Below are 27,309 nucleotides of genomic sequence, written 5' to 3' on the forward strand. Positions count from 1 at the left end.
GTGAGTTTTTTTTTTTTTTTTCATGTCATAGTTTAAATAATATGAATTTGTCTTTACATTGCTGTTTATGTTGCTTTTTTACATATATTATATGTAAATATGTATAATATTGATTAATCTTGTGTCATAACATGTAAAGCACATTGAATGACCATTCTGTATGATAAAGTGCTTTATAAATAAATGTACATGTACATTTACTCATTTGTTATTTCATTACTGCACTGACAATATCTATGAAAACACAATAATTAGTAGGATCTATAGGTAGGATCAGAGCCATATAAAGGTACCTTTATATGGCTCTGGGTAGGATCAGTCAGAGCTATAATATGGCTCTGGGATCAGCCAACCTCAAGAATTATGACGTCAGAACCAGCGACGGAAGTTGCTCGAAACTAGGAAATGTTTCCCATAGAGAAATATTTCCAATACACTGTCATTGCAGAGGGACTGCGAAAGGAGGTCGCAGTCTCCTTATGTCGCTGCCTCCTCGGCTTGAGGGGCCATTAATGACATCTAGGGATTTTAATTTTCTTTTTGGGGGGGGGAGTTTGCAATCCGAAACCGACTGGCTTTGTCTCTGTTAGTGGGGAATGAGCGACGAGAAAAGCCCGGGCAACTGCAAGAGAAACTCTGGGTGTTCCAGGTAACATGGTCTATCCCTCGCAACCCTTAGAATAGCGTACATGTTGACAGGTATTAGTCAACGATTACTTCGGCCTAGCTTTTGTGTTCCTTAAGTGAATGAGAGGGTGATGCCGACAGTGTTGTCAATTCATAGCATCACTGCCACTGTGGTTTTAGTAATGCTAGCAATTGTAACAGCTACCATTGCCTGGAGCTCAGTAAAACGAGATATAACTAGCATGATAGCGTCAGTGCTCTGGCCCAGCTACATCTTTAGCTCCAATTTAATTGTTGAAGTGAACATCAGCTATGTAACAATGTCTTAGCAGCTGCCCACAGTTTGACCGAGTCCTCAGCAATACTGAAAAGATTAGCGCGCCTGAATTTTGTATCGAGAGCCACGTGATTTTATGTTTGACAGCTGACTTACCTTTTCTGCTGTTAGTATTGAGCAAATGCTGGCTGTGAACCCCGGGAAGACGCCGATCAGTCTGCTGCAGGAGTATGGAACGCGGATAGGCAAGACCCCGGTGTATGACCTCCTGAAGGCCGAGGGCCAGGCCCATCAGCCTAACTTCACCTTCCGCGTCTCCGTGGGCGACATCAGCTGCACCGGCCAAGGGCCCAGCAAGAAGGCCGCAAAGCACAAAGCCGCCGAGGCAGCCCTCAAAATGCTTAAAGGGGGAATAGGGGGAGTCGCTGGAGTAGAGAGTTTTGCTGGAGTCGACATGTCTTTAGATGGAGAATGGTAAAATCTGGTATCAATATAGTGTCCTATGGTGGCCGTGAGAGGCCAGTGTGTTCATAAGAAAAGAAAAAAAAAGATTATCTGTCTCTTAATTTATGTATTTTCTTGTAGCATCCCAGCAGAAATGAAGTCAACCAGCTCTACTCAGCAAGTTGAGTGCAATCCAGTAGGAGCGCTACAGGTGATCAAATATGTCTGACATTAGTTCATTCTGACATTAGACATTAGAATCAAACATAGGAGTTACTCTCTCTTTCTCTGGTGTTTGTTATTTAATTTTAATCCTTCATGTTGAATGCCTATGTTTCAATATCGGCAACAAGTGACAAAACCCCTATTATGCTATGTGACCCCTACATTTACTCTCCCCTACATCACATGGCTGTTCTTCATATTATTTCTGTTGAAGATGGAGAACCCATTTCAGCTCCCCACTCTTCTTGAAGAAGGCTTCACATAGAGGTCACAGAGTACTGTCAGTACGCAAAACGAAACAAATCGGTGCTACCCAGCTCGAGTTGCTGCAGCTAACAGCTAGAGCAGCCAGGCAGCTACAGTGCAACATTATGGGGGCATGATTTTGAAGATGCCCCTCCCAGAGTGTAGCACTAGCTGCCTGGCTACTCTGGCTGTTGGCTGCAGCAGCTCGAGCTAGGTAGCACCGATTTGTTTTGTTTTTTCCCCCCGTACCGATACAGGTACAGGTGACTTCGAGGAACAGAGATCTATGTGAAAAATTGCCTGAGTTTTCCTTTCACACTCTTCACTGTCTAGTTTTTGTCCCTCTATCTGTTCCCACATTCTCCTGGTAGGAGCTTGTGGTGCAGAAAGGCTGGCGTTTGCCTGAGTACACGGTGACACAGGAGTCCGGGCCTGCCCATCGTAAAGAGTTCACCATGACCTGCCGCGTGGAGAGATTTGTTGAAATCGGTAATGTTGAGTGGGTGCAGAATCACCTGTTGCAATCATGCTTCAAAGACTTCCCTCTTAAGGCACAATAAGACCAATGCCCAAGTCATCCATATCACTTTGTATAACAGTCGAGTCTATAAAAGGGTTTTGTTGATATTGTAATGTCTGTATTGGTTGCAGAATTGATGCCCAGCAGTGTTATAATGAATAGCTGATGGATACAGGGTGCTAATTTGAATGATGGGCAAGTCCAAAAGTCTAACTAAAGCTAATTTAATAACTAAGTAAAATCAATTTCCTAATTTAACACCATGGGCAGGACCTTAACCGCAACATTGATGAGTCACTTCAATCCTCTCACATGCCACAATGGTGGCTGTAGTTCACACGCAAGAACCTGCTTGTTGGTTTACTTTGTACTTGCCCACGATATAAATTAGGGCCCATAATGGTATTTTAAAGCACAGAGACACATTTTTTTTAAAAACGGAAAGTAATTTATTCTTGTGAAACATTTGTTTAAAAACTAATAGGCAGTGGTACATCCAAGAAGCTTGCCAAGCGCAACGCAGCAGCAAAGATGCTCTCCAGGATCCATGACGTGCCAGTGGATCTGCGCAGCAGCCATGAAGCTGAGGCGGAGGACGATACCTTCACTATGGTGGGAAAGTTTACCTCATGGTCATGTTGTAGCTACTGCTTGCTTTCTTTTATGCTATTTAGCACATCAGTGCAACTACATTATGTTAATGAAGTTGAGAATGTGGGCCTATGGCGACTGTTTGGTACTGGTCCATGTGTACACACACATATAAATTCAGCTGTCTTACTGTTTTTGCAGGATGGTTGATACATCTTCCTGTTTGTAGAGGAAACGGTACAACGAACATGTTAGATGCAAGTCATTCAGTACAGTGAAAAATGACATGTCATGATTCTTGATACTATCTACAGAAACACAAACTCATAAAGCCACTCTGTTGTGCCTTACTGGTCTTTCTAGTTCTGCCCTGTCTCTTATACTCAGTATTGGTGTTGTTGTGAAGCCACTTGTATTGTGGCTTTGACTGAAAGGTGCTGTATAAATGAATATAGACTAGCTGAGGGCCGTCAGCTTAGAGGTAATAATCATAACCTCTGGGTAGGACAGCACTGCATCTCTTCTCAAATTCTGGAATGTACCGGTATATCAAATGTAGATTTAAAGATTGGGATAAATGCAGAGACCAAATTTCCCTCACGGGATCAAAAGAGTATATATACTTATACTATATTGTTTGTGTTGTTTATGTAATTATATTTGTTTGTTTGTTTTTAATCTCTAATTTATATTGTTTTATTAGACCTTTTTTGCCATGACCTAGTCTTTGATGCTGAAATGGCATTAAACTGACATGGCCACTGCTGCTGCATCTCTTCTCACTGTGTCCTTGTGCTTGTGCTCCAGCAGCACCGTTTGGAGGGTGGGAAGTGCAAGGGCTTTGGCTGCACCTGGGACTCGCTCCGCAACTCGGCCGGCGAGAAGATCCTGCAGCTGCGCAGCCACCCACTGGCCACGGCCAGCTCCACCGCCAACTTTTGCTCCCTGCTGCACGACCTGTCGGAGGAGCAACGCTTTGACGTCAGCTACCTGGACCTGGGTAAGCCTCGCCTCGCCCGCAAGCTGCTCCTCTATCACGCTCTAGGTCAAGTCAAGTCAGTGCTTGATTGCCAATACCATGAAACATCGCCTGACAGCAGCTGCTTGTAACCGCACCAAAAAAGTTTTGAGACTTGTTTTTCGAGAGTGTTTTTGAATGATGTGTGCAAACACTTTGTAATGGACAAACAAACACGCCTTTATTGACCCCTACTAATCCACAATTGCATCTGGAAAAGGTATTTGAAAGTTGTTCTAATTGGATATTTTGGATGATGTGTGCAAAAACTTTGTAATGGACACAAAAATACATCCTTATCCACCCCTAGTCAAGTCCAAACCATGGTATACTAAAGTCCTTACCACCTCCTAGCTCTAGTCTTACCTAGCTGTGGAAAAGGTGGGCCTTTTCTGTGTCACTGTACTGATTAATCTCATCTCAGGAGGGTCAGAATTAATATCGATATAAAGTTCAGATTTAGTATGGCAAGTAAACATATATTTTATCATTTCAGCTCTGGAAAGGCTTTGCTGAAACTCTACACTGTAGTTTTGCATCACTAATTAATCACCTCTGTCGGAAATATGCGGTTGGTGGCTGCCTATCTAATTTCGTCATACTTATTGCAAATATGTAAGTGGAGTGGCTGTGGTCGGCCCCATGAATCTCAAGCGCAGTCTGTAAATCAACCACCAAATTATCTGCCCAATGCCATCCTTAAGTGGGATGCCAGAGGCTATTTCGGGGGTAGGATCCAGGGCCGAGACCCAGCCGCAAACTTTAAAGTCTGCGATTAGTCATATTTTCCCACCCTATCTCCGGGGATAAAATGGAGCCAGTCTGGCTTGGGTTGGTTTGTTCAAGATGTAGGCCTATTTTTGTCTTTCTGTGTGAAATTACTATTAATATTTAGTAGCAACATTCTCAGAGAGGTTCTGAAAGAATTTAAATGAAACTCTTTATATTCATGTTTTCTCAAACATCTTCCATTTAAATTAAGGTAATTCTCAAATTTCTATATTTGTACTCATGGAAAGGGTGTAAAAAAATATGCCTTGTGTGATATAGGCCTGTATTCTATTCTCCGGGGAGTTTGTAGTTAACGAGTAGTTCACATTCACTTGGCTACTTAACTGCCTGCCCAGATCTTGCCGAGGTAACTAAATATCTGTGGTGATAAAAGCAGTCTGTGTGTTGAAAAAGTAAATGCACACCGAATCTTGGAACTTTGCGAGGTGCTGGTCACAGGATACGTGATATGAAAACCAGAGGAAGACTGCACACTCTGGATGCTCAGATGCCACAGTGATTTAATAAGAGAGAAGTTTCTGCCCATGGCCCCTCAAGTCTTAGCAGTCTGGTCATCTTTCAGCAGGAAAGATCAAATGTAGGCTATACAAAAAAAGAGTTCTCCCAGATCAGCTGGCTTAGTGGTTTAGGTACTTAAGATATCAGATGCCTCCCATTCAGATATGTATTTGATGATTTGACTCTTTTCTGAGTAATGTAGATGAAGTGAAGTCCCAAGCAATGTATATGCTAGTTCACTTTTTATTCTTTCATATATTGTAGTCTACTTCACTGTAGGTTTTGTGTTCCTGTTTTGAAAATGTTCAATAAAGATGTAGGATGAATGTCTGTCTAACCTAATCAAAGTTAGTAAATGTAGGCTATGATTTATGTGCTTGATGTCAGACGTTGCAGCAATATAACCAATTTCAACACTAGGTGGCATTATTGTAGCTAAAAGCTTTAAGCTTTGTACATCAATAACCAGTATGGAATGGGTCTAAATTAATTCATGGTTTAATTCTAGTCTCAGCAGATTTTCTGTGACTTTTAAAATCATTTGATTCTCTCTCTCTCTTTCTTTCTTTCTTTCTTTCTCTCTCACTCCCTCTTTCTCTCTCACTCACTCAGAGGAGCGCAGTCTGAGTGGCCTGTGCCAGTGTCTGGTGGAGCTCTCCACCCAGCCCATAACCGTGTGCCACGGCTTCGCCCCCAGCCTGGATGCCGCCCGGGCAAATGCTGCCCACAATGCACTTCAGTACCTCAAAATCATGGCAGGTGGGAAATGACCCTGTTCTGCTGACGAGACCTCACACTTTTTTTCTTTCTTTCCCTTTTTCTCTACCCCCTCTATTTGAAGGGGTTGTTGTTAGAAATGGTTAAGGTGACCTTCTCCAAATCTTGTTTATGTCCTCAGTTCTGTGAAGTGAGGGTTTGTGTGGGATTCTGTGACTCCCAGTGATGTTACTCCAACGTTTCCCCCTGATGCAAGATCTCATTTGAGAGCTGTAGAGCCACCCTATGGATTACAAAATTGAACAATTCTCCTCCATCTAGATTTAGCATATAGTGTAGTTAAACTTTGATATAATGTGGCAGTGCGTTATATTCATTTTAAAGTCTAGTTGCACTTGTCCTATTGAACTATGTGCTGCACTAGCAAATGTTATTACTATTGAGAGTCCCATGTTCTTATTGTTTATCTTGCAATTCCCCACTTATTTTAACAATTGATGTTTAAATTGTCTATATATGTCTAGTGTGTTTAGCTTTTAGCCATTAACATGTTTCTAAATTGTGCTCTTAAACTGCAGTGGCCTTTTTAACCATGACATGAAATAATTAGCCAATCTGATCACTGGCATTTTTAGAAATGTGACCTATCCACTCTCTAGATTACAAGGGTAATTGGACAAACTGCTAGTGTTCATTTTTGTTTTAGTTATAATCAGAGTTGGTGACTGACAGAACTAATTACCTTTTAAGAACAAGCCCAGTTTTAATAATTGTTAGACTTAATATTTCTGTCCTGTACCCAAATTTAAAATGATGCTCCAAACATGATGTGCTAAAACTATGCTTTTATGATCACCTCAGGAAGATGCACATAATGTGCATTTTCAGCTGCCAAAAACATTACTAGACATCAACTCGACTACAAAGTATGTGTTATGTAACAAATTAGTGTCATTACTGGCAGATATCCCAGTAGAATCCATGGGATTAAAAAGAGAAGGCTCCCTGTTGTGACTCTTTGAGATATTTTCTGAATTTTTATTAGTCACCATTTCTGGAAATGGGCAATACATAGAGAGAAACTGGGAAATGGAGAAATGAATGCATTCTCAATTGTACAAATAATGTTTTGTTGGATTTTATTTACTGTAATACATTATAGCAGTCTAACACCTGTCTGCTTTACAACATTTTCAAAAAATAAATTTAATAAAGTCTTTTAAATACACTTCTCTTGATTTAATGTGTGCTTGATGCAAGTAAGTTCTCTGTAATATAAATTAATGCAATTTATTTTTAAATCAACACATACACAACACAAAGGACTTTCAGTAGCATTTTTGAAAGGCAGGAAAGATGACGGTAATTTGCAGTCGAGGGAATGCATTCAGCTGGCTCAGCTCACATCACAAAGGATCTGCAGTGTCACTGTCCCTGTTTCTCGAGTTCAGATAGCGTGCACTACAGTATCGTCACAAGCACAGGACTGTGGCTAGCCATTGCGTTATTAAACATATCACACACTCAAATGGAAAACTATATACACATAATTTAGTGCAACATGCAGGTTTCCATGGACCCTGTATTTGTTAATGAGAGCTTAGCCAGGAAACCAGCACACTGGAACTCTCTCAAATGATGCCGCAGGTAACTACACCCGTGCCACGTGTATGGGCCATAGAGTAGCGGCCATACACATACGCAACACTGTAAGGCCATGCGAAAACAAAGCAGCCTCTTTGCAAGTCTTCAGGTTTTTGTTTTGATTGTTTCAGCACAATTTTGAAAACCAGGCCCACTTGTTTCAAAACACTACACACCATTAACACAACCCTAGACAAGAGTATCAGAATGCTGCAGATGCTTTGCCAAATGAAACCGTAGCAGAACATTCTAAAGAGAACGTACTACAGTGAAAGTGCTTCCAGCAGGTCTACCTCCACAATCATTTTCCTCTCCCTACCTGTTGGTTCAGCATGCGAGCTTCTGGGTACCCAGATTACTAACTACCCATACTGCTATGGGCTTCTGGGTACTCAGATTACTCCCTACCCATCTACTGCTATGGGCGCCCCCTGTCATCCCAATTCTTCCTCTCACTGCAATGTTGGCTACTTTCCATTTCTGTTTAAGACGGTGCTTAGGTCTGAAAGGCAGTATCTTGAAATGGCAAAGAAGTGGCATTTTGTTAGATTTCTGTATCTAAAGTAGGGACGTGTGTTTAATGTTTCACAAACAACTGTGTAGTGGTTTGAGTTTAAAAATTCACAAGCTGGGTTTCTTCACATTTTTGTGTTTAAGCAATCAAAAAATTCATCATCCTGATCCTCTTCTACTTGTAAAGGTCAAGACAATGGCAATGCAAATATTACAGTATCCTAGTCCTCTGCTTGATAAACAGTGCATAAACAATGCCCATTGTGGCCTAATTTGTATACTTTACAAATAAATTACGCTTACATGTAAATTCTCTGCAGAGGTCAAGGTTTGAAGTACACTTAAAAGCTAGTAACGTGTTGTTACAGTACACACAGGCCCAATCATGAAACAGCGACAATCTGGTTGAGAGGATTCCTAAGGCAGAAGGTGCAAGTCATCCTCGGCATAGCCACTGCTGTCTGACTGGAAACTCTCCCCCCTCGGCAAGCCTAGAGTACAGACACAGGAAAGTCAAGACACAGTGGTGGTTACATGAGTGTACAGCATAGCAAATGCATTTCTAGCACTTTGTCGTTGTGACTGCCTGTGCCGTTTGCAGATAGGCCAAATGCTGCGCCAGCTTATCTCCCTTCCTGTCGTGAGGTTTCCCACCACTAACAGAGATAATCAAGATGAGAAGCCTGTTCACACCAACGCCTTAGCAGCTCAAAAAGTGATGATCGCACAGCACAGCACCACCCAACATTCACTTCATCTTTTACTGTTGCTTTGAAACTTCTGGGAAGCCACTGCTTATGCTACGCTGTGGTAATGCTGAGAAAGTTTAAGAGCAAAGTTCTTCTGACGAGGTGTTGTGGCCTCTTAACACAGCCTGAACTATTATAATTGTTTCATTTCTCTTTTAAAAGAATGGTTCCATACTTGGCTTCAGATAAAAGCAAGCTCTAGCTAAAATCAACTCACTATTGTTCTGACCAATAGCCGGGAGGGATAAGGAGGCGCGTGTCCCGAGGTCGGATTGTCCAACATCATCTTCCCCAGCACTGTGAACCTGTTCAAAAACAACAACTTTCTACTTATACTTCAATCCATTTATTCATCATGAGTCATGGATGGGAACTATTGAGAACACTGAGAGGGGGCGGATAGCAAAACTAGCGCTTGTCTTCACAGTTATCACTTCCATCAGAACAAGGCAACAGCACAGGAGCTAATAGGGTGACGTGAGTGGGCATTCGTTGCCTCTGTGGAGGCGGGCAGTTGTTGAGCTGGATGACTCAACTGTAGATGAAGGAGCATGGTACATACCTCTTCTAGTTCAAAGGAATTGGCGTGCTTGGGTTCGTGGATGAGTCGAGCCTGCTCTGCACCCTTGAGGGGGCTTAGGTACCTCCGGTTTGAGAGCGGTGTCTGAGATTGAGCAGAGACGGCACTGAAGGGAGGATCTTCCGCTGTGTCCCCGTGCATGGCTTCACCTTCCCAGCCTGTCACCAGTATCTGACATGGGGACACACGACTGCTCCTGCTGGGATGAGATGATGGTGCAGACGGCTCGCCATCCACCGACTGACGTTCAGAACAGGTTTTAGGGATATTTGTGGGTTCACCTTCTTGTAAGTTGCAATGAACTGTCTGTTCATTCAGTTCTGAGGGTGAAGTTGTGATGGAGATGTCTGAAATTGGCTGTCCTCCAAAGCACTTATGGGGCACTGAGGTTTTGAAGTCCAGTGGACTGCAGTAAGGTGCTTGGTGCACCTCCTCTACAATCGGAGGGCAGATAATGTCATGAGTCACCTTAGGCACAAGGGCCATGGGAGCCTGAAACAAGGCATGCGACTGGAGGTTGAGGGTTACTGGCCTTTTGGAATTTTCTGGAATGTTTGCATCATCAACAGCACTCTGGTTTTGGCCAGGATCAGAAAATGTGAGCCTCACCCTGCAGTTATTAACCGAGTCTTGAGAGATCTTCCTTGAACCTGATAACAATGTGCTTGAGTGCTCAGTGCTGTCAAGACCTGTTTGAGGAGTCATATCCTCAGAAGTCCTCCTTTCTGATCCCTTGCCTGCTCCTCTTTCTATATTAGGGTTTACTTTAGTGACATGTCCCATATTGTTTTCTGCAAGCCCTGCACAGTTTCCCCCTTCAAGTTCTGAGTGTCCTGGAGCCTTTGTGTCTGTGTTTATCAACTGGGTCGGTATTTCGGGGATACTGCCCCGCTTCCTGGGTGAGTTGTGTGGTGATGTGGAGTCGGAGGTACGAGAGCCAGCAAAGAGGCACATTTTCGAAACGGTGTCCTTGAGCCTCTCCACGGGTGAGCGAGGCTCGCTGCGGACACTGCCGAAGAAGCGCACCCCGATCCGCTTTTCAGCCGCAGGGGAAAAGCTGAATTCGGGGGGCGCGAGTTTCTGGAGGGGAGTCCTGGACACATGGGAATAAAGGGAGTAAAAGGCATTGGCCATCGCTGTCAGCACCTCCACTTGCCTGAAACGACCTGCACCGGAGAGAGAGAGAGAGAGAGGAAGAAAGACCATTCAGTTTTTCATAACTAAAATACATACCAATAGCCAGAACATAAAGGCACAAACCATAAGGCTTGCCAGACACGATATAAGGGCAGAATACAAAAGACATGGTATGATAATCCACTCACTAGCAAGTGACAGGTTTGGGTCCTCTTGACTGACCCGACGGAGCTGTGACTCCAAGAAGAGGCGGAAATTGATGCCGCGCAGTTGGGAGGGGAAGTTGAAGAAACGGGAAGGAATCCGCGCCGTGACCTGGGGCTCATCACAGCCAAAGCCCAGCTGGTACAGCGTTTCCTCCGCATCCTCTGTGCACATCTGAAGAACCTCCGAGATACTAATGTGTGTGTGTGTATAGAGAGAGAGAGAGAGAGAGAGAGAGAGAGAGAATGTGTGTGTGAGAGGTGGGGGTGGAGGGAGAGGAGAAGATGGAGAGATTTATGTCAACAGTGACATTATTAGGACAGACACAGGCAGGAGGAGTCAGGTATGTTAGGTATGTGTTTACCTTGAGGCCGTTTTACTGGTGGTGGAGGACAGGCAGCTGGAGGCCATGCTCTGGCCCATATTAAAGAGTGGAAGACTAAGCCTCTGCTGCGGTGTGCTGTGAAAACATTCACATTCTCAAAACTAGGTTGTCCGGTTGCCACAGCAAAGTTACATGCTATTGCACAACAATTACAGCATTTAATCATTAGTGTGGATTTGCAAAATGCATTTGAAGCAGATATTGAAAGGACGCCAAAGGACACTGATAATAACCTCGTGGTAAATTTTTTCTGACGTGATTTTGGAGGGGGCAGGAGCACAGGACGGCACCTGGTGATGCAACACACAGCCAACAACAAAGCCATGTGAGTGAGGGACAGTGTGCACATGCAAAACATCTGAATTTTGTATAAGACAAGCAACATTTCCTCTCACCCCACTGATGGTCTGGCCACATCATGCAACACAGTGGCTAGGCAGAAAGAAAGACTAGTCTGAGACACACCTTCACCCAGCTTAACAATCATTTGCATTTCCATTTCAATTCATTCCGCCCTTCTAATACTCATGTCAAACATATGCTGTCAGTGGCAACGGATCCATCTTTTCAGACACATGGTTTTACAGATAAGTTTTATCTGATTTAAATCCACAAGGATGTCACTCAAGGAAGAGGTGTAGGCTTTTGATGCTACAAAGAGGCCATTGTTTTGAATGCAATAGAACTGTGTGCTGCAATGGAAATAGGCTGGGAGAAGGGCTGTAGCCACCATGTACAGTCTCCTGCTTTGGCTTCATGCCCTGGCAATATGAAGTGACAATTGTTGAAATGCTTTATCATTGCATCCTTTATGTGGTTATTCTCTTAAGCACTCATATTTCTGAATCATTTTGTATTAAAAAAAATTACATTTTGTTTACTGGAACCTGGTCAAATTCCCACACGTAAACAGAGAAATAAGTGCGCTGGTCACACACAGTCCCACCTCTTCCCATAACAGTCTTTCCTGTTTTGTTTCCTCTGTCTAAGTTTACTTTCCTTCACTTACCCTCAGCTCCTAGACTCAGGTCATCTTCAAAACTGTTACATGTTTTCAGTAAAGACTCTGGGGGAGGTAAGAGGAGCATTATCACTAAACATGGGTGAGAATCTAGACTAACTTCACAACAAGGGTGAGATAACAAAGGCAAATGTAGCAAAGGTCAGCACTTTCCATGATCAGAGATGCATTCAGCCAAAACCTTACACCCTTGCTCTCAAGCCTAACAAAGCAACGGGGTTGCAACGGTTTTCTGTTTGCTTTAGGAGGACTTACCCAAAGTTAAGTGAGCAGGGTCAGCTCTCGCCTCCTCTAGTCCAGTGGCTGGCCTGTGAAGGGTTAATGTGTTTGTGATAAAAAAAATAGCTACCATTAAGTCAGCAACCACTAAGTACACATTATCAGCTCTGAATTGTTGCGTGTGCCTGTGGGTAGACAGTGGGCATAGGGCCAGTCACTGGGATAAAAATACCCACAAAGCACCACGTCAGACACTGCAGTGTTCTGCTCCAGCCTCCCATCTTTACATAAATACTGCTATCCTATCTCAGCACATGACAACTCTGGGTATCATCACAAGATAGTTTTGAATGACTTTGATTTCTGAAGGCGAAAAATAAACATCTTTGCTGCCGTTTGCCTGCTGTCTTGGGGTTGACTTATTGTTATAGTAGGGGCAATAGCATTTTAGTCAGTGACATCATACCATACCATGGCCCTCCATTAGACACAGCAATATGACAGAAATTGTATTTGTACAATGTTAAATCTTCTAATGGATAATTGCAAGACTCACTTAGAATAAGAATATCCTTATAGCCACTCTATCAAACGGTCATTATGTGAGTGCACTCATATTTGGACTACATAAATATTACAGCAAGAAAGTAACATGCTATTTTTACATGGCTTTCCCAAGCTTATTATATCTTAATATATCTTCAGGCAATACAAAAGAAATGTCCTGAGTAGAGAAAACATTGTATTATTTAACTGTAACTGAATCCATGTGTTTGGTCCCTCTTTTGGGAAAATCAGTCTATTTTAATTCACATTTAACTTATCATTAACTTCACTAGATTCAAATCTCTAGTCTTGTTTTTTTTTCATTCATCTGTTTTTAATGCTCTGCCGCCAACAAACACATTATGCCACTCCTCAAGTCTACACAGACAGAGCAGATGTCTCTACACACAAACACACACACACACACACACACAAATATACACAATACAATACACAATTATACTTACCCACAACCTTGAAGCCAGGTTTCAATCTTTCCTGTAGCACATCCTGTGGAAACTCAAAAGACACACCATGCAGAGACAAAGAGAGTGAACGTGCAGATGTGTACCTCTGCTTACATACTAAACACTTTTTATTGTCAGCTTTTTCCCTAAGGTGGTTTCTGCTATGCTGCGGTGTCAATCTGCACTAGTTACATAACATTTGTGCTGTCTTTGAGGCTGCGTGGTCTAGGCTATTTATGTTTCATTTCTTGGTTTATTGGCCTGTAGCCTATTGCTGTTGTTTTTGTTTTGCTATTGTAACTTTAGACTTCTCGCTCTCACTCAAAGATTTCCCAAAGAAAATGAATGAGGAAATTATTTTTCTCAAAGTAAAGCATTCAGCAGGTGTGTAAGAAGGGCTTATGTGTAAGCTCATATTCCCTTCCTCAAAACGACCTAATAATCCGTTTATTGTAGTTCCTGCTACTTCTCTGTGGTCGGCACGGCCACACTGGAGATTTGGTTTGGAAATGTCACTGACCTCCCAAAAAAACATCATCCTCCTGGGTGGACAGGTGCAGGTCTGTGGTTGCTGGGTACGGGGCCTGATGTTCCGTCTCCTCCAGGGTAAGCCAGCTGCTGTGCACCCAGGCATGACGCCTGACATTTGGGGACGGCGTCTCCATTGGGTCCAGAAAATAGCGAACTGGAGAAAAAGTTGATACCTTTACACGTTCTGGCCAACCTTTAAGAACCTCACTCGTCGTATGAATGGAATGATACATTTGAAATAAATGAATAAATAACCTCGACCCATATGCTAAACATTTTTTAAGTTCAGGAAGAATGTTAGGCTGGTGTTCAGCAGCAATTTACTTCGACTTCACAGTCGAAGGCTATTAACTTCAAACAGTGAAAATCCGTTTTTTATGACCGATAATCATACATATGAAAAGCCAAACACTGTTGAGACATACGAAAAGACCAACTTATTTATAAGCCTAACCAGTCACGAACTGATGCGAGATTCACGTCCATAACATACCTTCACTATGCCGGTTTGCCTATCATTCAAATTAAGCACTATTCACCGCTCAGGTATCCGATATTGATTATGCAACGAGGCATCCTTGAGTGTTCCCTCTATTTGTACATGTACGCTCCCGAGGATCCCCATTTTAGAGCATTGTTCGCCGCCAACGCAAAGTTTCGTGTCTGCGCTTTTGACAGACTGCGTGCTATTGCCGTTAGGCTACATGAAGAACCAAGGAGGAAATGATGCTGCGATCAGAAGACAGAACTGAAACAGCACTAGCACCTAGCGTGTAATATCCTGAACCTGTGCAGCCCATGTAGTGATGTTCCAGTGTCGGTTATCATTTTAGGTCTTGTTGGAGAGACATGACGCCTCCTCAGTATTAGCAGCGCAATGACTGACCCTGCCTATAGTTCATAGCTTTAGGAAAAATTACACCTGTTGTCGGAAGAAAAAAGTAATAGCCTACGTGGTTGATATTCGCTTGCAAACAGTCATCATGAGCATTCGGAGGAGGTGATAGTCAAGTCAAGTGTTATGTGGACGTGAACGTAGCCTAAATTTTGTCCATACAATTTCAAATAGCCTTTTGCGCTGACAGTGAATAGAGTGGATGAGTCTTGATGGGTGATTAAAGTTAGTTTGTTCAGCTATGCACAAATAGGCTGACACCAGACATAATTTTACTGCATTTCTTACATCCAGTAACTATATAATGTGACAATAAACTTCCTTGTATCCTTGTATCCTATGAAAATGAAACAAGTCAATAAAGTATAATTTTTATGGTGCTTATTAGCCTAATACATTTTTCTTAAGTCATTTCGTTTACATGCTCTTCAGTCACCACTAGGTGTCAGACTTTCCATAATATAATTCACAACCTTTATGGTCCCAAAACCTTGAGGATGGTACACTGGGGCCACTGACCTTCCTAAACCGAATCTTTTAAATGTTTTATGTCTGGACTGCCGATGCATGATGAGAAGGAATGGTTCGAGTGCCCCAAAAAAACACAGCCGAAGACCTACTGGTTAGCCGTGGCCTAGTCCAAGTAAAGTGCCCTTGAGCAAGGCACCTAACCCCTCACTGCTCCTCGAGCGTTGCTGTTGTTGCAGGTATCTCACTGCGCCAGGATTAGTGTGTGCTTCACCTCACTGTGTGGGTGCTGAGTGTGTTTCACTAATTCACGGATTGTAAATGCAGTGACCAAATTTCCCTCACTGGATCAAAGGAGTACTTCTACTTATACCAAAGATCAACCGTCTCTGCGTATATTATAACTTCCATCATATAGTATGTTAGAAACCTTACATAACAGCGGTACATAACACATTGTGAATGTTCTTCTCATATAGGCCTGTGTATTATGTTCCTGTTATAAATAATGTAATTCTTGGAGACAAGCTTGTTACATTTGACCTAGGCTATTTGTTTCCTTCAAACAAGAGTAGCATAGCAAAGTTTTATTTTTAGTCATTCAGTTATGCTAATGGTTGTAAGTATATTTTTGTAATTGTTTATATAGCACATCATTAATGAGTTTAGTACTTTTTACAGAACTCTTTGTTTCACTTAGGCCTATTTTTTATGTTTGACCTGTAGTTTTATGAAGACTTGAAAGATTAGACAAAATAAATATTCTGGCCCAAAACATCAAGTTCCTCTTTACATTCATCAGATAACCATGTGAATACTGTCCTGTGCAGAATGCACCTTAATAGAACTTTTATTTTATCTGCTTTGCAGCTAGATGTCATGCTTTTTTGTATCTCTGCACTCTCAGTCCCGGGTTCTTTGCACTGCAAAAGCAGTATTATGGTCTTCTTTTGAGCCATGCAGCGTGTGGCCAAGAGGAGGGCTGTGGGAGAGGTGGGTGTGCATGAGGCTCTAGAACTCCACCCTAACTGGGCCGTGGCTCTCAGTGTTTACATGCAAACGGCATGTGCTCCTCGGGCACCCCCTTCTCTGTTCTCTCACACACACACACGAAAAATTCTGTCCCCACCCAGCCCCCCACCCCTTTACCAGGCAGTTACGGCCCTGTAGTCCTCCTACCTCCGTGTTTGTCAGGCCCTCTACCAGCCCCCCAGACCATAGGGAGTGGCCAGTCCACAGTCTCAGCCCTGGTATGAATGTGACTGCTCTGTCATCCTCCCCTTCTCACAGCTGCTAGTTCTTCACATTTAACTGAGAGGAAAAGAAAAATGAGAGACTCCCAAGTGGGTCAGGTAAACGTTGCAGGCACCAGACACTGCACTCTTTTAGAATTAAGCTAACCGAGAAGGGTTACTTCTGTCAATCCTGTCAGCCTTCTGTGAAAAATAAAGGTTGTGGATAAGTTTTTTCTTTCAATTAACTAAAAGGATGATATATATTTTAATGTGATTAGAATGAATAAACTATAAACACTGCTAGTATAATAGCACTATTCAGCACTATGCAGTATGAGCATTTAAAATATTAAATATTTCTTCTTTTATCCATTGTTTTAGTTGTAGTTATGGTTATTGTATTTAGCAGATGCTTTTGGCCAAAGCCACTTGTCAGAAAATGCTGGTAGAATAAGTTTTCAAATAATAGGTCCTAACTACTTTTCACTACTACCCAGAAACAGGCATTCAAACAGGTGGAATATTTTGGTGAGATCATGTTGTCTATAACATTTTGAGGTTCAGTATCCCAAAGAATAATTTACAGTTTTGTATAAGGTTTACCAATCTACTAAGTCTACAATTTAAGATAAACAAAGTATTGCCTGGTTAATGTTCCTTAGTCTATTTGCTTGCAATGCACCATAGAATGTGCTCTATGAAACATTGTTACTTATGTCTGTGGAACAAAAAACAGCATATTATTTTTAGAACCTAGTTATAGGCATATTATGTTACATTCAAATTGAGATGAATTCATCAATGGCGCCTTTTGCGCCAAAAATCCCTCCCGCCGACGTCACATTAGTCAAACGTACGATGGCACAACCTACTTTTAGATGACCCCACCCAAATATCCGCCTCTGAATTTGGCTACCATTAGGTGTTTCGTTCGCCTTGACATGAATGTACAAATGCTTACTGTGCCGCACGTAGTTTTGTTCACGCCCAACATTCCATATAACTTCTAGGTGAACTTCTACTTCAACGGAGCGTACTTAAGCAAAAAATCTCTTACAAGAGATTTCCATTGGCTCTAAACTAAACTATTGGCATTTCTATTGGAGAATTTACTTTTCCTTCTGTCTACTTCGCCGCGCCGCCGTCAAGTTCGGTTGCGCGGTTTGCAAGTTGATGTCAGTCTAGAAGAAGCCCGAGAAACTCCTCTCATCTCAAAGCTATGAGTGGTGGTGAGTGAATTTTGGAAAAGTTTAGTAGCTTCTGTGGAACTGCATTTGTCTCATTACAGATTTGCCATTGATGTGTTTGTGGATTATACATACATGAACCGTACGTGAGTATAGATGTGGACTTAATCCCAAATAGCTAGCTTTTAAGCTATAACGCTAATTTAGGAAAGTAAATGGTTTTGCAACGAGATGAGTAATGTTAGCTATTTCCTTTAGCTTGTAGCAGCTACATGGCTACTTTAACCAGTGACGTTATAATGTTTCCCTTACTACGGAATGGCTTGTGGGATTATGCTACTGTAACCTTAATTTTAGATTGCGATATAATGACAAACAACTCCTCTCTGTGTTAAGCTCTAGGATCAGAAGTAACGTTAGTTGTTGAAATAGCAACAGATGACATGGAGTGCTGGTTTAACAGCTAACGTTAGGTCTGGTTAGCAAACTGTTCAATGACCAGGTAAGTTAAGTTAGCCAACGTTAGACAGACACTTTAAGATTGTTCATTTCTTGATTTAAATATTTTATGGTCGACTAAAAATGTCGTGACATTGGGAAAGTAAGTCTGATATAAAGTATTTGCTGGGTTGAACCCGGCAAAGTTGTTTGAAAAGCCATGGTAAACTACAAGCAACAAGATTGAGTGACATTCTTGGCTCGTGTCAGCTTTGGTAGCTAGCAATGCTAGGATATTCAGTTAGCCTTAGCAAGCTGTTCGGAGCCATCTAGTCCTAGGCAGATTGATGGACTATTTTGCCAGCCAAATTAGCGGGCTAACTACGTTATTGAACTTGGTTCGTAGTTAGTGGAGTTAAAGGAAACTGTTTTCATGAACGCCTTGTGTAAAAATGAGCCAACTGTGTGTTAATGTCTGCCAATGCCTGTTAGTCACGCTGAAGTTTGACAAAAGTCTTTACGAAGGGACCCTTTTTACTACTAGCTAGCTAAGTTACGTTTTCACGCAGAGCAACAGCAAGATGAAATGGCCGCGCTGGTGGAAAGTGACGGAGACTTCCTTCAAAAACGAAACAGAAATACCGGACAGGTGAGTTCGGTAGCACTTTAAACAAACTTTTTAGATCATCTTAAAGTGCTTTAGCTAACGTTATCAGTGATTTCAAATGATTTGATCGATGTGGTGGCGGCCAATCATACTCAAATTAACAGAACTGAGTCGGCTAGGTAGCTTCCAGCTAGAATTGAAAGCTTTTGGAAGTGGTGTGTGACGGATGGCATTTGTTGTCGGTTTTGCTAGCGCACATGTCTTTGGGTGGGAGTTAGAACGGCTGTGGAGGTAAAAGAGGCAAAGCGGGGTGTTCCTGTCAAGCCCCGCACTTTGAATGCGGGTTGCGCGGCCCATTCTAGCTGCCCACGGAGGGGTGGCTACATGCGCCTGAGCGAGTTTATAGGGTAGAATAAAGGGTGGGAGGGAGATGGGTGGGGTGGGGGAGGGGATGTGTGGCTAGGCGCAGGAGCTTGGGAGGACAGAAAGAATCTGCGATCCCACCCATTTCCAAATAGCCTTGTTCCCTCCTTTCCCTCTCTGTCCCTCCTCCCATTACCACAAGTATTCAACAGAAATGTCAGCGGTATCAGAGCTGTGTGACTAAATAATCTCCTGTAGAATTTGAATGCTGCAAATTACTAAGTGACTTCTTTGTGTTTCTTCTGCCAAGAAACATTTAATCTGAGTGTAACAAGCAACGACCACGTTTTTTCTTTCTTTTCTCATTTAACAGGACTCCCAGCAGCCATCTCCCCTTGCTCTGTTAGCAGCTACCTGCAGTCGCATGGATGAGAATGATGCCACATCTGACCAGCAAAACCAGCAGCAAAGTCAGCAGTTAGACCTCAGCCAGTCTCAGATCACACACACTGCCAACGGCTGGCAAGTCGTCTCTGGCGTCATGTCCGAGGATCAGAAGAATAGACTGGTGGTGTCCTCAGGAGCCACAGTACAGCAGCAGCAGCCTCAGCATCAGTATGTCATGGCCCCGTCTGTGCAGGGCCAACAGGTGCTTACCACCCTCTCTGGTATGATGCCCAACATCCAGTACCAAGTCATACCCCAGTTTCAGACTGTGGATGGCCAGCAGCTGCAGCTTGCTCAGACCCAGCAGGACCCTTCGGCGTTGGGGGCTGGCCAGTTTCAGCTGGTGTCCTCTCCCAATGGTGGTCAGCAGCTCATTGCCGCCACCAACAGACCTGGGGCTGCAGGTAACATCCTCACTATGCCGGGGCTCATTCAGCAAGCTATACCCCTCCAGAACCTGGGCCTGGGCAACTCGGTACTGCCCAATCAGACACAGTTCCTGGCCAACATGCCATTGTCGCTTAACGGCAACATTACCCTCCTGCCAGTAAGTACTGGAGTGTCCTCTACAGGCGGGGGAGATGGGGGAGGTGGAGCCGGAGGCAGCAACCAGCAGTTGATGCAGCAGCAACCCACAGTGTCGTCTGTCGGGTCAACATACTATACCACCTCCAGCACCACCACCTCTGCCCAGCCTACCATCTCGTATGGGATAGCAACGCAGGCTCAGAGCACTAACACAGTAGTCACTGGAACCTTCCAGAATGCAACAGGGGCTGTACCCATCCAGCCTGATAACAGAGATGGTCAACAACAGCAGCAGCAGCAGCAACAACAACAACAACAACAGCCCCAGCAGCAGCAGATCCTCATCCAGCCCCAGCAGATCCTCCAGGGAGCCCAGACGCTCCAGGCCATCCATCCAGGCACGATGACAACAGCAGGGGGCCAGATGTTTGCCACACCGACCATCACTCAGGACGGCCTCCAGAACCTGCAGATCCAGGCCATCCCCAACAGTGGGCCCATCCTGTTGCGCACGGTGGGGCCCAACGGCCAAGTCAGCTGGCAGACCATCCAGCTCCAGAACCCGGGAGGGGCTCAGATCACCCTGGCGCCCGTGCAGTCCATCCCGCAGCTGGCACAGACGCAGACGGGCAACACGGTGCAGCTGCAGAGCCTGCAGGGCTTGCAGGGCCTGCAGACCATTAACCTGAACCCACTGGGCAACACAGGGCTGCAGATGCACCAGTTGCAAGGGGTTCCTATCGCCATCGCCAACACAGCAGGTCAGTCCTGGGAGAGTGGTTAATAAATGCTTGCCGTGTGTTTTTCAGTTAGTCATTAGTTACTTGACAGTTAGGTCACTTTTGTTTGCTGGCCTATATTTATATCCAAGCAAATTCTATCTAGCAAAGTGTTTGTTTTATCTGTCAAGGTAAAAGAGTTTTTTTTTCTGCTGCTTGTAAATTCAATGATCAATAGGTTTTAACTTTTTTAAATGTTTTAGCCTGTAAGATGCCCTTTCTACGTAATGGATACCATGTGTTAATCATATTAATCATTGGAACATAGTTGTGCTACTTGCACTGGAAGTTGTAAAACTGGCTAATCTGATGGATAATATGAAGGTAATGTTCATGTATGGCTGTACTACCCTCCATTCCTCATACTACACAGCATTTCATACGTTAGATGTGGTTAGTTTGGCAATGACAGGGAGTTGAGCTGAACCTTCTGAAATTGCAATCTGTTGAAAAGAAAGGAACCTACTTCCTGTTTGGTGTTGCTTACCATACTGGTTTGGCTAGTTGAAGCGGAGGTTTGTTTGTGCAAGTGTCAGCATGACCTTTGTGTTTTTCATACGAGGAAAAAGGGGGGAGAGAGGGTGTATCTGTGTCTCAAGCATGACCAATTGTGAGTTGGCTTTTTTGGTCATATGTCTGCGTTTTGACTCGTTTATTCTGTAAGGAAAATGCAACTCCACCCCACCCACCCAGAACAGGGCTTATCAGGCAAGGCCTGTCCACAACCGTCTCCACGGCTGCGTACTGGAGGCGGGCTGATGGGTGTGACCACGCCTGTGCTATGCCACCCATATTTATCTGTTTGGTCATTTCCTCCTTGAGAAGCCAAACAAGCAAGCACATATATAGGACAGCCGAGTTGTTAGCCTGATTAGGCCGCAGTGGTGCTTATTCATGTGTGACGGGTGACGCTGCGTCACAGAGTTCCTTCCTGCACGGTGCAGGGGAAAGGAGGCCACTTCCTGCGAGTGACAGAAATGCTACTGAAAAGGAATATAGTAGATAATGGACTATTAATAGTTTCTGTGATGGAAACTGAAAGCTCCAGTGTACTACTCGTTTGTGGTTTACTTTGACTCTTTGAACCAGTTGGTTTTTACATTTCAGATGACTTTTTTTCCCCCGTGGTAGTGAAATTGCAGTTAAAGTACCAGGCAGTCAGCTTGATTTGCATGAAGTGTGGTAGAGCGGTCTACTATTGGCCAAGAGTCTATTAAAATGTTGGAGCTAATCCAAATTCCAAGGTAGATGGACAAGTTTGGTTTCACTTTTTTTGTGATCTGTGGGGTATACTACGAATTTCGATTAGTGGGTTAGCGAGGTATGTTGCACTCAAAGCCAGGGTAAGCAGAGAGTCATTTCTCAACTTCCTTGCTTCCATATTGTGTTCTGGTGATTTTAATCTTGTTTTATGCTATTAAAAAAGTAACAGTTAAGAAAGTGGAAGTCCACTTGCCTCACTGCATTCTTGATATTTGAAACTATGTTGTTGTGTTAAATCTAAACTTAAAGGTACACTATGCAAGATTTTCATCTTAATATAACCTTTACGAAGCCAATTTGATGGTAAACGAACTTGTAATGCAGCATAGACTAATACAGAATAGACGTAGCGAGTAGCTTCCGAGAAAACCAGCCATGCAACTACAAGAATGGCGGCCTGACAAATCTCACGAGAATCGTGAAACATTACCTTGTCAGTAGATATAGCTCTTTGGAGATAGTTTTTCCCTGTTGTTAATCCTTCATCTCCACAACAAAAGCATTTTCATTGTGTACTTGGGACAATCACGAGAAGTTTGCTATTTACAACAGCAGAGTAAAATATAAATATAATGTGACTCTAGAGGAAGCTCAACAGTAGCCAAAAATACCTAAACTTGCATAGTGTACCTGTAAGAGTCAGCGCTCAAACCCTCCTGAAAAGCATGGATCTGATGTTCCCCTCTGTTGTGCAGGAGAGCAGATTATGCAGACTGCAACTGGCAACGACAGCATGGATGACGCGGCTCTGGAAGAGAGCCTGGAAACCAGCCCCACCCCCAACAGACGCACACGCCGAGAAGCCTGCACTTGTCCCTACTGCAAGGATGGGGAGGGCCGGTACGTTATGAACATACAGAAAAGACTCCATGTACTCCATATCATGTGTAGATAAGCTCTGAATGATTCATACTCATGCCAAATATTGATTTATAGTGATTTTTATTTGACAAATAAATGTCTTCTGTATGGAAATGATGAGCACAAGACAAAATAAATGGTGATTCATTGTGTTTGAGATAAAAATGGAAAAAAAAAGAAAGAATAAAAAAATGTTTTCTAGTACATCAAAATTGGCATGGCTATAAATAACAATGGGCTTAACTCTAGCTAAGGCCTGAAAGTTTTCTTTCTGCAAGTCTGCACATTCTGTCTGTCAGATTCACTTATTCTGATCTTTCTCCATCTCTGTCGTGGTCCAGCAGTAGCGACCCCACCAAGAAGAAGCAGCACATCTGCCATATCCCTGGCTGCAACAAGGTCTACGGCAAGACGTCACACCTGCGCGCCCATCTGCGCTGGCACACGGGAGAGAGGCCGTTTGTCTGCTCCTGGTCCTTCTGTGGCAAGCGCTTCACCCGCTCGGATGAGCTGCAACGACACAAGCGCACCCACACTGGTGAGTGTCTCTAGATGTGCAGCAGCTACACTTACTAGAGCAATGGAACATATTCAAATGGGCCATATTTTCATTGGAGTGTTCTATACACACACAGACCTGCCAACCTGTATGCATTTTGTGTAGCAACTACGCATTTTCACATCAAACTACGTGGGTACAATTTCTTACTTAAAGGAGAATTTCGGTGTGATCTTGACCTAAAGTGTGTTGAAACATGATACCGAGTGTGAACTTTTGTCTCATAGCTCATCTCGGCTTGTCCCCTGCATTTCGAAATCTGGCGCTAATTAGCCGATGCTACCAACAGGTTTTCAAAGGGGATGCCTCGGGCTCTTTAGAGCATATAGATCATTGTTGTTCTGGTTTATTAGCACGAAAACCAGCAAGAACAAATAATAGGCTTCCAGATTGAGATCGCGCACCTATCGCTTTAGTTGGGATAATGTAATCATTGCAGTCTCTCAGATGGCAGAAAGACACCGCCATCTGAAAGAAACTGAGAGCATGTGCAGTTGCAATTCTTGAAATGCAATCAGTAATTTTATTAGTCAGCAGATAATAATTTAACATTGTGTGTGTGTGTGTAGTTAAGGGATAGACTGCATGCACACTGACAACAGCAGATGTCTATAAGTCTCTATCTACTGTAGCCAATATTCAGATTAATTAAATATGGTGACCATATCATGAGGGATAGATGTATTTCTTTACAAAAGAAACAGTTAATAATAATGGATTGAAAAGATAATAGACCAGGCATGATTGAATAGAGGCCACATATAAGAAAATGGACAACATATCCACATCAGTCCCTCAACACAAGTGTTTTTCATAGGTCAGGATTATTGGCCTCTAAAACAGATTGCCAACATTATAGAGAGCTACTATGAAAGATTCAGTTTGCACGCTTTTGGCTGCACGCATAAGGCCGACGTGAGCTATTTATTTTTTCTCGAGGTGCTACTCAAAAACATTCTTCAAGGTTGGCAGGTCTGCACACATGAAAATTCTATTGTAGAATGTATATGTAAAATACGCTTCTGACATGTGTGATGTCTAGACCCCTTCGTCTCTGTTGTTAACCTCAGTACCTGTGCATTTCCTTGGCAGGTGAGAAGAAGTTCTCCTGTCCAGAATGTCCCAAGCGCTTCATGCGCAGTGACCACCTCTCCAAGCACATCAAGACCCACTTGAATAAGAAGGGCGTCCCAGCAGGCGGCCAGCCCACGTCCGACTCCGCCTCTCCCGCCCCTGTCGCCTCGGACAACGGCGCGCAAGCCGACCAACCCACACTCATCACCATGGAGACTCTGTCGCCTGAGGGCATCGCCAGGCTAGCGAGCAGCGGCATTAACGTCATGCAGGTGACGGACATCCACTCGCTGAACATGAACAGTAACGGCTACTGAGCCACAGGGGGGCGGGGCAACGGACCGAATCAAGAGGGCAAAGGAGACAGAGCTGGGCATGGAGGTGGGCATGGAGGTGGGCGGGGTGGGTGGGTAGGTAGGAGGGATTTTTCAGTAAGGAACGATGTCTTGGAATAGCAATAGGCACAGGTGTTCTTGTAGAACCATGCAATGATATGGATGATGTCAGCAAGGGACAGACGGTCACAGTGGAAGTGATTGGGCTCGGGAAGAGACTGCAACACACTTTTTTGCGTCAAGGGAAGAAAATGCTTCTCCGTAGCACAATGTTCTGACTCGCCAGAACTCCCAACACTTTGTAACTGGTGTTTGTGGGAAGGTGTGGTGCCCTTAAACACACAAACACACAGACAGACAGACAGACAGACAGACAGACAGACAGACAGACAGACAGACAGACAGACAGACAGACAGACAGACAGACAACGCCAGCCTCCAGAGTTGGCAGTGCTCTCCCTTTCTCTCTCAGGTTACGGCTGTCGACTGTCTGGGCGCGATGTGTCCCGCTTGGACCGGGCCGCCAGCCCCATGTCCAGTATATCTCTTGACCCCAGTGCAGCACTGCGAGGGCCTGTTTCTGAGAGTCCAGTCTGACCACTCTCACTGGAAGGCCAGTTTATGCACCAGACAGAAGGAGAATTAGGTCACTAGTGACTTCAGAAGCCCCATTTTCAGGAGAACTAATCTATCTACGCAGGGTGGAAGGACACTAAAATCCTTGTAGGGATTATATGTATGTTTTTTTTTTTTTTTTACATGAATGATAGGTACACTCACAAGCCATCATGCTTTGATAACTTATCATAGCAAAAAATACTTTTGATAGTGTTTTTGTACATAAATTATATTTTTTCTAAACTCTGAAGACTACAAATTACCATAGGAAGGATCAACTTGTATGATCACCTGAAATTGCCTTTTGTTGTGTGTTGTCTGTCTCATACAATCAGATCTTAACCTTAATTATTATCATTTTTATATAAATGTAGTTTTTTTTTCTTTCTGAGAATACATTTGTAAACTAAACAGAGTGTTCTAAATAGAACTATGTATTGCATTCAGTACAGTCCAGATCTGCCTAACCCACTTTTACTTTGTAATAATGTAGAACCTCATGAAGAGTTTCCATTTCTGTGGTAAAATGTATTACTATGTGTGTTTTCCTAACATCATCTTCACTCAAATCACAAGAATCAAAAGAGCACAAAGACAAACATTTGTTTTTCTTAAGAAATCTGTTCAGATTTTTGTGACATATACAAACCAAAGGTCCGTTTTTCTATCAGGTGGTAGATGGATTCTCAGGGGCAAGAATTTGAACACCATGACTTTCCTTAATTTTCAAAGAAACCCACACCGAAATCACCCGGACCTCTATAGAGGGGACTGAGTGGCTTCCTGCTTCTAGTGAGTCATCTTTAGTTCGTATTTCAAACAGCTGCTTCACCGTGTCTGCTTCACCGACATGCTCACCCTGATATAGAATGTACCATCATGGAGTAGAACAATAGCAACAATTTGCTGAGACCTCATTCTATATCGGTGCTAAGTGTCAATGTTACATCACCCTTGTCTGTGCCCGTATTTTATATATTTTTTTGCTTTTATATTTGCTACAGACAAGGATGGGCCTTTTTTTTGTCCAGCCTAAAATGCTGTCTTACACTGTGTGTCTACTAAAATCACTTTTCAACACTAGCAGTGAAGGAGGACCATGCGCGTTTTTCTATCGTCATGGCGATTCATCCCCAAGTAGTAAGGAGGTGCCTGTCAGCATCACATTAGTCAGTCAGAGCTTGAGAAACACTTCAAGGGCTACTAAGGTTCACTGTAAGGAGATGTTTTTCTGTTGTCCATCTTATCTCTTCATTTCTTTGTATTTTTGTATTGTGGTTGGTCTGTTTGCAGCTGGAATACACTGTTCTTGGATAGTTTGTAAAACAGTAAAATCAGTGTTTTTGCTACAAGGGCAGTTCCCCCTCCCCCTCCCCAAAGGACAACCACGTGTATGAACTTTTTTTATGCAAGGGATTTGGTTTTTGTACCTTGTGAATATTATTGCTACAAATGCCAATGTCTGGATTAAAATAATGAATTCCAAGGGCTTTATTTGTTTTTGTTAACATCCTTATTATGGTCTTGTCCAGTGTCCTGATGCTGCTACTGCATTCATCTCTACACAGTAGATGGAGGCCAACTGCAAAACTTCAGGATTTGTTGAATACACACACATATCTCTGACATGTATTATAATCTAACTATCTGGTGTAACCATAACTGATGCATTTATCCAAAAGCCACTTAAAGCAACAGAAC

At 43.3% G+C, this 27,309-nt stretch overlaps 3 protein-coding genes across 15 annotated transcripts; 2 read left to right on the forward strand and 1 right to left on the reverse strand.

Annotated features, from left to right (window-relative positions):
* The first annotated feature begins 388 nt into the window (after window positions 1-388).
* Window positions 389-7,183, forward strand: tarbp2 (TAR (HIV) RNA binding protein 2). 3 transcript variants are annotated; one of them, XM_048253853.1, is made up of 8 exons: window positions 389-649; window positions 1,076-1,378; window positions 1,490-1,559; window positions 2,191-2,308; window positions 2,824-2,951; window positions 3,738-3,930; window positions 5,851-5,997; window positions 6,137-7,183. In XM_048253853.1, the coding sequence occupies exons 1-8, from the start codon at window positions 597-599 to the stop codon at window positions 6,142-6,144; spliced, it is 1,020 nt and encodes a 339-aa protein (XP_048109810.1). In that variant the 5' UTR covers window positions 389-596; the 3' UTR covers window positions 6,145-7,183. The 3 variants fall into 3 exon arrangements, with proteins under 3 accessions (XP_048109810.1, XP_048109808.1, XP_048109809.1); XM_048253851.1 differs by having other exon boundaries at window positions 5,851-7,183; XM_048253852.1 differs by having other exon boundaries at window positions 3,741-3,930; window positions 5,851-7,183.
* Window positions 7,078-14,634, reverse strand: tespa1 (thymocyte expressed, positive selection associated 1). 5 transcript variants are annotated; one of them, XM_048253845.1, is made up of 12 exons: window positions 14,445-14,634; window positions 13,941-14,105; window positions 13,421-13,463; window positions 12,444-12,496; window positions 12,177-12,233; window positions 11,563-11,599; window positions 11,401-11,457; window positions 11,147-11,242; window positions 10,767-10,975; window positions 9,424-10,607; window positions 9,079-9,166; window positions 7,078-8,603 (listed from the first exon to the last, which is right to left on the reverse strand). In XM_048253845.1, exons 2-12 carry the CDS (start codon window positions 14,083-14,085, stop codon window positions 8,530-8,532), a joined length of 2,043 nt encoding a protein of 680 aa, XP_048109802.1. In that variant the 5' UTR covers window positions 14,086-14,105; window positions 14,445-14,634; the 3' UTR covers window positions 7,078-8,529. The 5 variants fall into 5 exon arrangements, with proteins under 5 accessions (XP_048109802.1, XP_048109801.1, XP_048109803.1 ...); XM_048253844.1 differs by having other exon boundaries at window positions 13,421-13,472; XM_048253846.1 differs by lacking the exon at window positions 11,401-11,457 and having other exon boundaries at window positions 13,421-13,472.
* A 2,854-nt stretch (window positions 14,635-17,488) lies between these two features.
* On the forward strand, window positions 17,489-27,098 carry sp1 (sp1 transcription factor). 7 transcript variants are annotated; one of them, XM_048253841.1, is made up of 6 exons: window positions 17,489-17,778; window positions 18,139-18,823; window positions 19,518-20,880; window positions 22,857-23,001; window positions 23,364-23,560; window positions 24,674-27,098. In XM_048253841.1, exons 2-6 carry the CDS (start codon window positions 18,761-18,763, stop codon window positions 24,970-24,972), a joined length of 2,067 nt encoding a protein of 688 aa, XP_048109798.1. In that variant the 5' UTR covers window positions 17,489-17,778; window positions 18,139-18,760; the 3' UTR covers window positions 24,973-27,098. The 7 variants fall into 7 exon arrangements, with proteins under 7 accessions (XP_048109798.1, XP_048109794.1, XP_048109795.1 ...); XM_048253837.1 differs by having other exon boundaries at window positions 18,744-18,823; XM_048253838.1 differs by having other exon boundaries at window positions 18,744-18,823; window positions 23,367-23,560.
* Window positions 27,099-27,309: the final 211 nt, after the last annotated feature.

The sequence above is a fragment of the Alosa alosa genome, chromosome 10 (genome assembly GCF_017589495.1).
Source record: "Alosa alosa isolate M-15738 ecotype Scorff River chromosome 10, AALO_Geno_1.1, whole genome shotgun sequence".
In the NCBI taxonomy this organism is placed as follows: Eukaryota; Metazoa; Chordata; class Actinopteri; order Clupeiformes; family Clupeidae; genus Alosa; species Alosa alosa.